Genomic DNA, 15,612 nt, shown 5'->3' with positions numbered 1-15,612 from the left:
GGCTGACTGTATTTGCCTTAACCAGAGTTGGGTATGTTACTCAAGAAAAGTAATGTATTACACATTACTCATTAGTTTTCTTAAAAGTAATTCAGTACGTTATGAATTACTCACCAGAATAAGTAATTGTTTACACTATTTGTTACATTACTTTCTTGTTACTCTGTAAAATGTCCTGAATTGTACTGTAACATAATTACCAGCTAATAATATAAATCTTGGACTACAGTCTCACATACCAAGACAAATCCTTATTCTAATGAGGATATAAATACGATTCTTCTTTTAGTGTTTACATATGAACACAAATCCAACAACAAAAAGCAAAGACAAAAACTAGTTCAAACATACTTCAAAGCGATCACCAGGGCTGGACTGGTAATCTGACATACCGGGCATTTTTCAGGCCAGTGAACTTTTGGGCTGATGGACTGGCAGTACAAGCACTGACAGAAGCCTATTCGTTCATTTTCATTACTGACGCTGGATTGTCCAATCAAATCTCTTAATGTGAACAGCCCCTCCCCTTCTGTCGCTGTGGGCTCAGGCTTGTAGAAAAGGTTTAGTGGAAGAAGGGGCGTGAAGGTGGAGCTGGAAAGCTGAGAAAAAACAATAAAAAGATACTAAAAATAAATGCTGGAAATTAACAAATTCCTGAATTGTACAAAAACCACATTTTCTGTGTCAAATTAACCAACATGTTAACTGTTGAGGCTGCTGCACCGCGAACAGCAGTATCATCAACAACTAGGCCTCACGGTCGCAGAAGGCTGGTGCTGGTAGCAAGAGCTGTGGAGAAAAGCAGCAGGAGGGACCACAGTCCCAACAGCAGTGTGAGGAAGAGAGGAAGACAGTGAAATTAACATGGTAAGAAAATAGATGGAAGGACATAGCTAGAGAGAAATTCAAGGATTCACTAAAGTGAATGGCTACGAGCCACTGCTAATAACTAAAGTGTAGCTCTTAATTATTGTCATATGCTGCAGTTCAACTAATAACTAACCCAACAACATCTCAGATATACATAATATAACTTCTTCTTTTTTGAGCCATCATGGTGCACTGCCTGGGCGAAAAATGCACTGGTGATCACCACAGTGATTCTACTTTAGTGACATGAACAGTGAATGCAAAGAGCTAAAGTTCTGTTTGCTGTATAATGTGGTTGTTACTGTACTGGATGCAGTTTCCGCTTTACCATCGCTCTCTTGTCTCCATATCCCCACTCCTCAAAAGCTGTATCTCTGATTACAATGGGCCCAGGAAGAAAAAAAAAATAATAATATTGCTTTTTGTTTCCATCTGCCTGGTACACATAACTGAAGAACCTTTGAAACACAAGTAACAGCATGATTGTAACTTTAATGCAATTACTGAATTTAGAACAGTAATGAATTACATTGCTGCTTTAAACTGGGCTTAACGAGCATTTAAACACATGTACCTAATAAACTGGGTGTATAAAAGGTGTAAAAGAATTTGGTTTATATTAAAGACCAAGTATTTGGAAAGTACAAGTATTAAATTGTCAAACACAAGATAAACACATTAACTTCCAGAAGAGAACCAACTACAGTCTCCAAAGTAACAATCTACTTCAGTCATCACCTTTGAGTATCTCAAACAAACAGGTTAAGCTGTGTAATTATTAAAAAAAAAATCCCACACACCCCATATGGAAAAGAAATAGTAAAAACCTATAAAAGACTTGCATAAGATGTGGCCTACTTCATATAGTGAATCATATAAGGCTTATATGATTTACTCATGAAAGTGGCCACTTTCTCATTACTTTCATATATTGTTTTAGTAAGTATCCAAAACATACAAGTTTCATTTATATCATTTTTCAAGGGATCTTATATCTGTTTTCACTCTTGTATGCTTTTCATACAAGTTTCACACAAGACAGATACAAACTTTATAAGATTTATATATATATCTTTTCCTCATGGGACACATACATACATATATATATATATATATATATATATATATACATATATACACAAAAACACGCACACACACACACACATACATACATACATATATACACACACACACACATATATATATATATATATATATATATAATTTTGTATTTATTTTTATTTTTTATTTTTATTTTATCTCTTTATTTTATCTCCACAATATATCAGACTGCGTAAACGTGATATTGATTCGCTCTCATCTTATGTTGAAATGACTTTCCGTAACCAACAATGTCACAACAGAGGGAAACAAATATTTTTTCAGACAAAGTGGCACCAGAGTAAATCAAAGCAATTCTTTAGATATTTTGTGCTGTCAACAGGTTTACGTGACTTTTCGTACATTTATCTTCTGACAGAGACCAAATAATGGACAAACAAGTCCTTTGAAGAGCAGTAAAATACTGACCGAAGATGGCTGCTGTCAAATATGATGAAACAGGAGTCACATGCATGCTACTGTACACATGCAACATACCTCACATACTTAGAAATTTCCACTCCCTTTGTTGTTTCCAGTATTTATTGATGTGGGATATATGCATAAGCAACCTACAGATCATCATGTGTTTAGCTTCGACCTCTCACCAGCTCTTACTTCTCATTTTACATGCAAAATTAGTCTCTGTTTGAATTGCAATAATTACATTTAATATATCTAATAAATACACGTCGAGTATAATTGTTCTGTTACTTTTTAATGTCATTTTAATTCTTAAGTTTAGTAAGTTAGTTTATAGACAAAAAATAAAGCAACATTAATTACCTAACCACTCTTAGAGTTACACCCATCTGGAAGGATCAAAGATAGGTACACAAGTGAGTAAAACTACAGACTGAGATGCTCTTTTTAAACCCTGATTCGGCACTTGTTTTGTTGTTTACAGTTTAATCCATAGCCAAGAAACAAGAGGCCAATTTGCTTCTTGCCTTACAAATTTCCATTTAAAGCACCTTGCTGCTAACATAGTTACCTGCATATACCAATTTGTCTACAGGTAAGGTTGTGACTTACAGTTTAGCATAAGTTTTGCACCTAAAAATACTTTTCAATTGATATAGTAATTGGTAGTAATAGTTTCCAATTTCTAAATGCTACAGGAGATACAACCAGTTTTTGTTTTTGTTTTTTTCATTTGACTCTGGCAAGGATGACATGCCATCTCCAGGACCTTCGTGTTTTAACACAATTTTTAAAATGTTGGAAGTTGTAATGAACACCATCTACAGCAGGCAGTGAGTTTTAAACTACTACCATTACCCATGAAAAGTTGTGCACTAGGTCATCTGTTATTGTTTCATATTCTGCGTCACAGTCTATCACAACATATTCTAGACGTAAAACTTGAGTTCACAAAGCATATCCTTTGCATATCCTAATGCTTTCTGGTATAAAAGGAAGTAAATACAGTACAATATCAGTAAATACTGATTTTCATCAAAAGAGCTTCAGTGTTACTTAGATCAATAGTGTCCTCTGCTGTTCACATTCACATCTACAGTACAGGCTGGGGCACAACATACTGAATTTAGATTTGTGATTTAATTTTCAACATTATCAGTCTTAATAATCATGTCTTCATTTCATAAGCAAATATCTCAGTTATCCTGATTACATCAAGGAAAAAAGGTGTAAAACAATGGAATAGTTTAATGAGAATTTTAAGTCCACTCTGATGCATATAAATTCTCTACGTTTACCTTTTAAAAGTTAATGTTTTTATTATTAATATTATTACGACATGTATCTTTGTATCATGTGCTTACAATATGTTGTGTGTACTGTATCTCAGTTATGACATTTTAAAACGTTTCTCCAAATCTTGGCAATTAGAAAAACATTTAGACATTATACATCAGACCTTCCTTCTCACATAACAAGGATGACATATGAACACAGAGATTGTGAAACATTTTTTTTTCCTTTCTTTTTTAAATGAATACAGCTGAAAGTGGTCAGTACAACTGATTACATTAAATTATTCTAATCGTCACTGAAAAGTACACAATGTAAGGATTAACTGTTAAATCTTGGTTCACAGGACTGGAGCTGCTAATTGGGCTTATGTTGTTAACAGACAATTTTTGGGGGGCTTAAGGTGTAGTCAGAGAATGTGTAAAGTACTCTATAAAGAGGAAACCAGGTTTTATTAACAACATCTTGCTCCTTACTTTCAGATCTGTTCTTAGTGCTTTGTCCTAAAGTATATAACAGATTGGGCATTTTTTTTCCTAAGTTACACCTGAACAACGTTTTGATTACAGTCAAGTTTAACCATTGCCAAATATTAAACCACTGTTAAAGAGGAGCAAAGCGTGAAAACAACACATTGCTAATGAGTGTTATTTTTGATTTACAAGTATTTTTCCATCCTTATAATCGTGACCCTGGCCAGTGAAATGATCCAATGAGCTGCCTGTGCTTTCACATGAAACTGGACACGGTTAAACCCCACTTTCCTGTACAGAACCACAGCTGCCATTTGGGTGGAGCTAGTCTCCAACACCACCTTGGAGAAGCCCCGTTCTTTACAGAAGTCAACCGCGGTCTGAGCCAACCTAAAGCCGAGGCCCATCCGTCTATACTGTGGGGAAATGATCATTCTGAACATTTCCCCATACTTTTCTGTCCCACTGGGTTTAGCTACCACAGCCACCATACCAACAACCTGGGCTCTCGCTCCAACCTCGGCCACCCAAAAACAGTCATCAGGTCTGCTGAGGAAATTCCCAGGGATGTCCTGCATGTCGGTGCGAAGTCTCACCCTGACGAAGCTGGCATATACTTCATGACAGCAGTAGTAGATGAGACCTACCCAAGCTGCTGGGAACAGTACAGCCCCAAACACAGAGCCAAGGAGATAACCAACAACACACAGAGTCGGGGTGATGGTGAGGTAAAGGGGACTGGTCATGGCGTTATAGAAACATGGATGAATATGCTCCAAGATGCCAGTACTGAAGAGGGTGAGCACTGTGTCCTTGTCTGCAGGACGGTACCGACGGATCACCAGCTGCATGACGAAAGTAACTACAAGGAAAATCATAAAACAGTGAGAAATGCTGTTGTTATTTACACTACATCACTAAGCATGACCCTTAAGGAAAATTATTTTTATTTTTTTTACTTAGTTTCCTTTTTTGTAATTTAATTTGATTTTATTAAGTCTGCTTATGTGTAGCACTGTTTATGGTTGTGTTTAATATAACATTTAGCTACCATAACAAAGGAATTTCCAGATCCTATTACCCTCAAGATAATACAAATTATCTTGAGGCAATTGTTGCTGGTTAAAAAACAAAAAAGTGACTATAGTGACTATATGAGTTGCTGTGTAACAAATTTGTCTACTAGCCAGATTACAATCGCACAATTACCTCTGCCTTACGTTAGTGAACTTACACAGATTGATCCTTCACGGAGAAGAGCACACACGAAACAATGAAGAAGCGCAGCAACACCGTGAATCAGCTCAACTTCTAGACTGGTTAATAAAACACAAAAGCAGCACAAAGGCTTGACTCTCAAAGCCCATATAATACTTCGATGGGATGATTCGGTTCAAAGTACAGCTGTAAAAGTGTTAAACATCCTCTACTGTTACACAAAAATGTTACACAAAGTCAACCATGCAGAACGTTTTCCTGCAGAAATCACAACCTTCCACCAACCTGCGGGGCCAAAAAACGAAGGCAACGCGGAAGTGTCAAAAATCGCAAAAGCGGAATTTATGGTTCAGCGGGAGTAGCGCGTTTGCAGTCTATCTGGGGGCTGGCCAGTCTATCTGCAGAGAGCATGTGAACGCTGGCGACTGTGTGAACAACTCGCAATCAATATTTCTGTGAGTTACCATCAAAAAACTGAAATACAGCTCATGGCTGTCATCAACAGGTTTACGTGACTTTTCGTACATTTATCTTCTGACAGAGACCAAATAATGGACAAACAAGTCCTTTGAAGAGCAGTAAAATACTGACCGAAGATGGCTGCTGTCAAATATGATGAAACAGGAGTCACTTGCATGCTACTGTACACATGCAACATACCTCACATACTTAGAAATTTCCACTCCCTTTGTTGTTTCCAGTATTTATTGATGTGGGATATATGCACAAGCAACCTACAGATCATCATGTGTTTAGCTTCGACCTCTCACCAGCTCTTACTTCTCATTTTACATGCAAAATTAGTCTCTGTTTGAATTTCAATAATTACATTTAATATATCTAATAAATACACGTTGTGTATAATTGTTCTGTTACTTTTTAATGTCATTTTAATTCTTAAGTTTAGTAAGTTAGTTTATAGACAAAAAATAAAGCAACATTAATTACCTAACCACTCTTAGAGTTACACCCATCTGGAAGGATCAAAGATAGGTACACAAGTGAGTAAAACTACAGACTGAGATGCTCTTTTTAAACCCTGATTCGGCACTCGTTTTGTTGTTTACAGTTTAATCCATAGCCAAGAAACAAGAGGCCAATTTGCTTCTTGCCTTACAAATTTCCATTTAAAGCACCTTGCTGCTAACATAGTTACCTGCATATACCAATTTGTCTACAGGTAAGGTTGTGACTTACAGTTTAGCATAAGTTTTGCACATAAAAATACTTTTCAATTGATATAGTAATTGGTAGTAATAGTTTCCAATTTCTAAATGCTACAGGAGATACAACCAGTTTTTTGTTTTTTTTTCTTTCATTTGACTCTGGCAAGGATGACATGCCATCTCCAGGACCTTCGTGTTTTAACACTGTGGTGGAGTGTGGTTTGTGGCACAGCTGCAAGGGATGGATCGAGCAATGGGTTCGGGGGACGGTACTGCACAGCTGAGGTCCATCACACAAACCACGCCTTCCCTATTTCAGTAGCTGCTAGGGCCCAGAAGAGATGTCTGAGGTTTGGAGAGGACAGCACTGAGCGGGAGCGCGCTGGAAAGCGTACAGCCTAAAACAAACTGCCATGTCTTATGGTCCTTGTGTCACAAACACTTTTAACAGGTCTCACTCAGGTTCATCCCCTCAGTTGGCAGCAGAGCAGTAAATTAAAGTTAATCCAGGAACACCTGGTTCTGTTTTTATCTTCATACCTGTGTGTAATCAGATGTGAAAAAAAATTATTGACAGCAGTGAGCATGTTCACGTGGAAGCTGATTTGTGGCAGAAGTGAAGACAGTAAAGTTACCATAAGGCCACAAAGAAAGTATGATTGAAATGAACCTGAATTTTCTTTAAATGAAATAATATTTTATTCTGTATAAGATGGTCTGTTACATAACAATCATCTTTTGTGTGACACATATATCAAAGGCTGTTTTTATCCTTTCCTTTTATATCTGGAGCCTGTTTTCTGTGACTGATGTAGATCATGCAGAAAAGTGGCATATTAAGCCCTCATCATTCAGGTGTTCAGTAACCCGAGACATATGGCGTGCCCTCAGAAATGAAACACAAAATGACTAGAAGAATACTATACACACAAATATTGGTCTTTCCAGCACAGTTCCTACAATTTTCTGCCAATACTGATCAGTGTTGATTTAAATAATTTGTTCAGTTCTTAGAAAAACTATCAACCTGAAATCCACGTAAAACTGAATTTTACTGTACCGTGCCCAGGATACTCTATTTAGGATTCAAATATTTGGCACCCCCTAAAGGTAAACTAGAAAAATAGGCAGACAACTCAAAAGTGTGTTTACACGAACAACAAAGTATCTCCTGAGCATAGAAAAATGCATATTTTGCTTCACTTAGAGGGGAATTAGTTTTCAGTAAAGCATGGGAAAACACAAAAAACAATGGGAGGAGTCCTTGTGGTCTTTTGCTAACTGCAGGAGATACTATGTTTTTCCTTTCTGGTCTGAAAAATGACAAATCAAACCACACAGAATTTTTAAAATGTTGAAAGTTGTAATGAACACCATCTACAGCAGTCAGCGAGTTTCAAACTACTACCATTACCCATGAAAAGTTGTGCACTAGGTCATCTGTTATTGTTTCATATTCTGCATCACAGTCTATCACAACATATTCTAGACGTAAAACTTGAGTTCACAAAGCATATCCTTTGCATATCCTAATGCTTTCTGGTATAAAAGGAAGTAAATACAGTACAATATCAGTAAATACTGATTTTCATCAAAAGAGCTTCAGTGTTACTTAGATCAATAGTGTCCTCTGCTGTTCACATTCACATCTACAGTACAGGCTGGGGCACAACATACTGAATTTAGATTTGTGATTTAATTTTCAACATTATCAGTCTTAATAATCATGTCTTCATTTCATAAGCAAATATCTCAGTTATCCTGATTACATCAAGGAAAAAAGGTGTAAAACAATGGAATAGTTTAATGAGAATTTTAAGTCCACTCTGATGCATATAAATTCTCTACGTTTACCTTTTAAAAGTTAATGTTTTTATTATTAATATTATTACGACATGTATCTTTGTATCATGTGCTTACAATATGTTGTGTGTACTGTATCTCAGTTATGACATTTTAAAACGTTTCTCCAAATCTTGGCAATTAGAAAAACATTTAGCCATTATACATCAGACCTTCCTTCTCCCATAACAAGGATGACATATGAACACAGAGATTGTGAAACATTACAGCTGAAAGTGGTCAGTACAACTGATTACATTAAATTATTCTAATCGTCACTGAAAAGTACACAACGTAAGGATTAACTGTTAAATCTTGGTTCACAGGACTGGAGCTGCTAATTGGGCTTATGTTGTTAACAGACAATTTTTGGGGGGCTAAAGGAGTAGTCAGAGAATATGTAAAGTACTCTATAAAGAGGAAACCGGAAGGTTTTAGTAACAACATCTTGCTCCTTACTTTCAGATCTGTTCATAGTGCTTTGTCCTAAAGTATATGTAACAAGTGTCACCTGGCAGTTTGTTGCTCTCTGCCAGGTGATTGGCTGAAGAGCTGTGAAAAGGTAGTGGGTGTGTGGGGTGAAGTCAGCGCTCTTCTGTGGAAAAAACCAGAGGCAATTAATTCACTCAGGTGCGAGTGGGTATACTGTCGGTAAGAGACTTTTGCCATTTTTGTTTGGATCGTTTGCTATTGCATGTGCCTATTTTTAATGTGTCATTGGACTTTTTTAGTGTGATCACGAATTTTAATAGAAGAATTGATCAAGCCCTAGATCGACTGCGCGCAGGGAAACTGATCAATATTGTAGGTATATTGAGTGTTTGTTTTAGCTTCATGATTTTGAATGGTTTCATAAAATTGATATTTTATTGGGTAATATTTTAATTGATAATGTTGTTTGTTTTTCAGCTGTGCTGTCTCTGCTGTCCTCTTTTCGTTCTTTTGATTGATCTGTAATTTTGTTTTGGTTAGTCCGTCCAGCCGTAGAGGCGGTTATTGATTGAGAGTAAGTTGTGTAAGGGCGGACTAACCTCTCTTTTTGTTTTTTGTTTAATTGTTTGTGCCACTTCCCTTTATCTCCCAGATCGCAGGCCATACATAGCCCTGATTCCCAGCTGCGCTGAGACCTGAATTGTTTGCAGTGTGTGCCACGATTGCAGTGTCGCTAAGCGGGGTGTGACGGGTTGCAGTGTTGTTTCGCACAGTTTGTGTGGTAAGTCTCATGTGCAGCTGGGATATCAGCAGGATGTGTTGTAAGTCCTGTCTGGAAATGACTGGGAATTTGTATGTCTAACTCATGTAATAAATAAATGATCAATTTATTTCTTTGCCCCGTTTACTCATCCCTTGTCCTCGGTTACATATATAACAGATTGGGCATTTTTTTTCCTAAGTTACACCTGAACAACGTTTTGATTACAGTCAAGTTTAACCATTGCCAAATATTAAACCACTGTTAAAGAGGAGCAAAGCGTGAAAACAACACATTACTAATGAGTGTTATTTTTGATTTACAAGTATTTTTCCATCCTTATAATCGTGACCCTGGCCAGTGAAATGATCCAGGGAGCTGCCAGTCCTTTCACATGAAACTGGACACGGTTAAACCCCACTTTGCTGTACAGAACCACGGCTGCCATTTGGGTGAAGGTAGTCTGCAACACCACCTTGGAGAAGCCCCGTTCTTTACAGAAGTCAACCGCGGTCTGAGCCAACCTAAAGCCGAGGCCCATCCGTCTATACTGTGGGGAAATGATCATTCTGAACATTTCCCCATACTTTTCTGTCCCACTGGGTTTAGCTACCACAGCCACCATACCAACAACCTGGGCTCTCGCTCCAACCTCGGCCTCAGCCACCCAGAAACAGTCATCAGGTCTGCTGAGGAAATTCCCAGGGATGTCCTGCATGTCGTTGCGAAGTCTCACCCTGACGAAGCTGGCATATACTTCATGACAGCAGTAGTAGATGAGACCTACCCAAGCTGCTGGGAACAGTACAGCCCCAAACACAGAGCCAAGGAGATAACCAGCAACACACAGAGTCGGGGTGATGGTGAGGTAAAGGGGACTGGTCATGGCGTTATAGAAACATGGACGGATATGCTCCAAGATGCCAGTACTGAAGAGGGTGAGCACTGTGTCCTTGTCTGCAGGACGGTACCGACGGATCACCAGCTGCATGACGAAAGTAACTACAAGGAAAATCATAAAACAGTGAGAAATGCTATTATTAATTACACTAAATTACTAAGCATGACCCTTAAGGAATTTTTTTTTTTTACTTAGTTTCCTTTTTTGTAATTTAATTTGATTTTATTAAGTCTGCTTATGTGTAGCACTGTTTATGGTTGTGTTTAATACAACATTTAGCTGCCACGGGGCGAACTGCGCTAACTTGCTGACGGAGATTTGCCGCGTTAATGCGGTTGTGGCATTAACGTCATTTCGACGAGATCAACACTGACAGCACAATTTAATGTCTTTCTGGGTTAAATAGCTCTCTATTAGGTTTTTGTGCTTGGCATGACTTTCAGATTCAGTTATTTATGTTACGAGCTTAAATCTGAATCAATGTATTGTAAACACAACAGCCACTTTATTACAGGTGATACAACTGCTTGTTGACATACATTTTTAGCCAATCACATGGCAGTGACTCAAAACTATTTGGCAAGTAAACATGGTCACAATATGCTGCTGATATTCAAACCAAGCATCAGAATGGGGAAGAAATGTAATGTGAGTGACTTTGAACATGGCAAGGTTGTTGGTGCAGAAACTACTGAACCACAGGGTCTTCCTATACAGCCATCTCCAAGGTTTACATAGGGTGGTCTGAAAAAGAGAAAAGATCTAAGGAGTGCCAGTTCTCTAGATGAAAATGCTTTGTTGATGGGAAAAGGCAGAGGAAAATGGCCAGACAGCTTTCAGCAGATAGGATAGAAACAATAATTCAAATAATCACTTGTTACAACGAAGTTATATAGATGAGCATTTTTAAACATACTCTGCTATGAACAGAAAGCTGAGACTAAAGCGTCAGCAAAATTGGACAACACAATACTAGAAAAATGTTGCCTGGTCTAATGAATGTGTTTTCTTGCCACACTTTGGGCCCTTAGCACTGGCTGAGCATCTTTTAAATGTCACAGCCTACCTGAGTATCATTGCTGACTCTTCACTAGCTGGGCCCACATCCTCATTTTAGGTTTGACAGCGTTTTAGTAGGTAAAGGTGAATGCTTGGACATTGAGGTGTGGTTTGGGGAAGGCCTCAAAGAGGACTGGTGATGGCTCCCGGGCCTGGCAGATCCCCGTGTACTAAATAGGAGTGAATAAGTTAAAGAATTGAGAACAAGGAGAGAGGGAGGGTGGGGCACGTGAACGACAATGAACAGTTTGCAGAACTGGGGGGAACCTATATAGATGACAACCGGAAGGAGCGTGTTTGGAGGCGTGGTCCCACTCCTGAAATTCCGATACATAATCTCCAATACTTGGGTAGTATTTATCACCACACTGTACCAGTGCATCCTTTGATGGCAGCTTTCATCAGGATAAAGCACAATGTCATAAAACTCAAATATTCTCAGAGTGGTTAACAGTGAGTTCACTGTACTGAAATTGCCTCCACACTCACCAGGTCTCAATCCAACAGAGCACCTTTGGGATGTGGAAAGTTACATCCTAGATGTGCAGCTAACAAATCTGCATCAGAACTCTGTGATGCTATCATGTCAACATGGACCAAAATCTCTTGAGAATATTTCCCACACCTCCTTGAACCTATGCCATGATGAATTAAGGCAGTTCTGAATGCAAATGCCAAACTGACCAAGTATTAGCAAGATGTACCTAATAAAGTGGCCGGTGACTGTAATCTGCAGATTGGTTCGTAGTGAAGATGAGCAGTAGTTTCAGTTTTCAACTAAATAGCTGAAAGTCAGGTGTACCTAGGGCTGTGCGATATGACCAAAATCTCATATCCTGATATAAGAATTCTATCGTCCGGATAACAATATAAATCACAAAAATGTAACATTTTCTGTAAATTATGTGACTCTCGGGCAGCTCGACTTGCGGGAAGTGTTTCCAGCTGCACGTCATGTACCTGGAGTCGAGTGTTTTAACCGATGCATGAAACTATACATTTTTAGACATAAGTTGTAACGGCCGCCGTTTTCTTTGTGAGTATTTATTACACAGCGTGCTGCGGGGAACAGCCTGTTCTAACGTTTGAGTCTAAGGTTTATTTTTTTTAGCACCTGACGGCTCTTTTTTACTGGACAGTATAGATGTAAAACAAATATGCCAGCAGTTCATTTCGGCTAACGAGAGGAGCAGGCATGTGTTTGTTGTGTGGGGCATGTACACTGTAAAATCTAATTAGTTCCCAGAAGTCAAAAAAATTGAGGAAAGTCGTTGTCTCAAAAAAATTGAGTAAAACTTAGCTAAAAATGACTAAATTAGGACAACTTATTTATTTTGAGTACTCTGTGTAGCTGACGCTGGAATGTTTGTGTGGGTTGCCATGACAACACCAAAGTGTATCTGAGATCATTATATTGTTTTCTATTTGTTTTCTTTATTTGCTTCTTATGCTTGTGTACATTTGCAGTAGGAAAAGATAATCTATGAATCCAGTGATATATCCTTCTTATAAGAAATGTTTCTGTTAAAATATTATTGTGAAGTAGTCACTTCCTGTGAGTCGCGGGAACCGGAAGTTGTGCGCGGGAGAGACAAGACAGAACGATAACACGGCGGACTTTTCGGAATGTACAACTTTTCTACTGCTGGTTTTACAAGGCGTACACGGTAAAAATCATTATGCTGTTATTTGTTTAACACTTGTGCACTTTGTGAAAGGAAATAAGTGGCTGAGATGAATATCGTATGTGCTATTGATATTATTTTACTTGTTTCTAGTTTTCACGGTGCTCCATGATTGTGAGAGGAATACAAGAATTGTGGACATCAGTACGAAGCGTGGATTCTTTCGACCAGAGTAGATACACTCTGTACAAGCTCATTTGTTCCCAGAACTCAAAAAAATTGGATCAAGTTTACGTAAGATGACCAAGTTAGGGCAACTTACTCATTTTGAGTACACTGTACAACCTTGTTAGTTCCCAGAACTCAAAAAAATGAAGGAAACTCGTTGCCTCAAAAAAACTAAGTAAAGCTTACTTAAGATGACTGTTAGGACAACTTATACACTGCAAGTCTGCAGTATTAAGAATAACTTGATATTTCTGACTGTACAATACTAATTGTTTACCTACTGACAAACATTTCAAGTTCAACTAAATGAAAAAACAATTTGTGGTAACCTGAATATGATTAAAAATAATTAACAACACTTTTTGTAATGATGTTAAAATGAGCCCAACTTTTATTTTCAAACACAACAAAGTATAACAGCCAACATACTGGACACTGTTCTGCTGAACAACAAACAATTATATTGCCATCACTGTTATAATCTTATAATGAAACAAAGTCTCAGATGTAATTATTCTGAAAATAAGTTTAGGCCTACCACAAGTTTGTTTTGTACTTACATTACTTATATAATCAAAATAAAATATTTGTTGTTCTGTCACAAGTGCAGTCTCTGATTTAAACAACACATTTGTTTTTCATTCCAACACATGAGCTGGAATGTTGTAATATTTTAAGGATGGCTTGTTTCCAGTCCAGGCATTACTGCCTGAATGACTGTCATGGATCGAGGTGATCCAAATGTAGGTGCAGAAGAAAGTCTTTAACTTCCCTTAAGTACAGTGGCAGTGGATGTGGGTTGGAGATGCAATGAGCTTGAACCTGCAGGCGACCATCTTCACTGACCACACCATCTGTGACGGAGGACTCATCTCTCCTGTTGTCTTTCAAGCAAACAATCATATTTTTTGGAACATGAACTTAATTGCTTTCTTAAAACATTTTTTTCTGCATTTGGTATAAAATAGACTCCAATTTGGACAATCTCAGGCTCCCTCCCCACCGGAGAGGTGACATTCAATGTCCCAATTGTCAGTCTGGATAGCCCTGACCACGACCCAACACACAATGTCATGAAAGCATAATTTTAAAAAGGGCTATGCAAACATGGCCAATAACTTTCATTCTAATTATGTGCAAAATGATTTGGGCACAAAACAAACGAAAGCTTGCAGACTTCACTATTTAAAGTGTAGACCCTCTAAACTAAGTTTGGGGGATGTGATCTTTCAAGAAATGCAGACCAAACTGTTGTTGTTTGTTTACTTACACAGCATGTCTTGTAGAATTAACTGGAGTCACCAGCAACAGCCTAGTGCAGTCATATCTCAAGTCTAATAACAGAAGACAGGAAAAGATCAGTAAAGAATCAACTTCCCCAAACCAAAGCACGAAAACAATAAGTAAAACAGGCTGATCTAAAGTATGATTAAAGTCCAGCCTGATTAATATAAATGTCACTGACAGTTGCTAATATAATGGAAAACCAAAATACTTACCACTGAGTTGATGTCTCTCTGTCCAACAACAGGAATGCTGGTCCAGGGCCTCAAAGACAGTAAGAAGCAAGCAGAGGGAGAAAAAGCAGAACATTTTTCAGAAACTGATTTGATCCTTAATGGCTGTGCAATCATTGTAACATAGAGTTTGCTTATGTTGTTAAATAAAGGCTAGATTTGACACGTCTCTGAAAACTTCGGCGCATTTTTGCAAATATGTGATGTCTTGATAAATCGAACAGATATTTGAACTTTACACAGCTACATTCTCGCCTTAAATATCTTAAAAGTTTATTTTGTGACCCAGAAAAAGTAATAAGTTTTTTAGCCGCGCTCCTCCGCCATTGCCGCGCTTACAAGTATGCACAGGCTCCAACAACCGTGGCCAACAAATGCGATCCTCCTTTTCCCCAGACTACCCTTTCTGGGTCACAAAATAACCTTTTAAGATACTTTCAGCCGAGAATGTAGCTGTGTAATGCTCAAATATCTACTTAATTTATCAAAATATCACATATTTGCAAAAGTGCTTCCACGTTTTTGGAGAGCTCTGTTATCCACCAGCGCAATAGCTGACCGGGAGGTCAAGGCTGATAGAGTCCGCGAGCACAGCTAACTCCTGGAGTATTGTTTTCAACCCCCTGCGGTCTTTTGCTACTCAGGTTAAAGATGATATATATATATATATATATATATATATATATATATATATATAATTAGTT

General features: G+C 37.9%; 2 protein-coding genes across 2 annotated transcripts; both read right to left on the bottom strand.

Annotated features, from left to right (window-relative positions):
- Nucleotides 1-2,496: 2,496 nt before the first annotated feature.
- LOC146387622 (N-acetyltransferase 8-like) lies at nt 2,497-6,147 on the bottom strand. Its single transcript, XM_084929374.1, has 3 exons — nt 5,664-6,147; nt 5,395-5,476; nt 2,497-5,022 (listed from the first exon to the last, which is right to left on the bottom strand). Exon 3 carries the CDS (start codon nt 5,009-5,011, stop codon nt 4,346-4,348), a length of 666 nt encoding a protein of 221 aa, XP_084785500.1. The 5' UTR covers nt 5,012-5,022; nt 5,395-5,476; nt 5,664-6,147; the 3' UTR covers nt 2,497-4,345.
- Nucleotides 6,148-7,433: 1,286 nt separating this feature from the next.
- LOC146387621 (N-acetyltransferase 8-like) lies at nt 7,434-12,993 on the bottom strand. The gene has a single exon (XM_084929373.1). It carries the CDS (start codon nt 10,594-10,596, stop codon nt 9,898-9,900), a length of 699 nt encoding a protein of 232 aa, XP_084785499.1. The 5' UTR covers nt 10,597-12,993; the 3' UTR covers nt 7,434-9,897.
- Nucleotides 12,994-15,612: the final 2,619 nt, after the last annotated feature.

This window comes from Perissodus microlepis, chromosome 5 (genome assembly GCF_051167445.1).
Source record: "Perissodus microlepis isolate ML-2025 ecotype Zambia chromosome 5, ASM5116744v1, whole genome shotgun sequence".
Classification (NCBI taxonomy): Eukaryota; Metazoa; Chordata; class Actinopteri; order Cichliformes; family Cichlidae; genus Perissodus; species Perissodus microlepis.
Note: the sequence above shows the minus strand (reverse complement) of the source record. Positions and strands in the feature narration are given on the sequence as shown.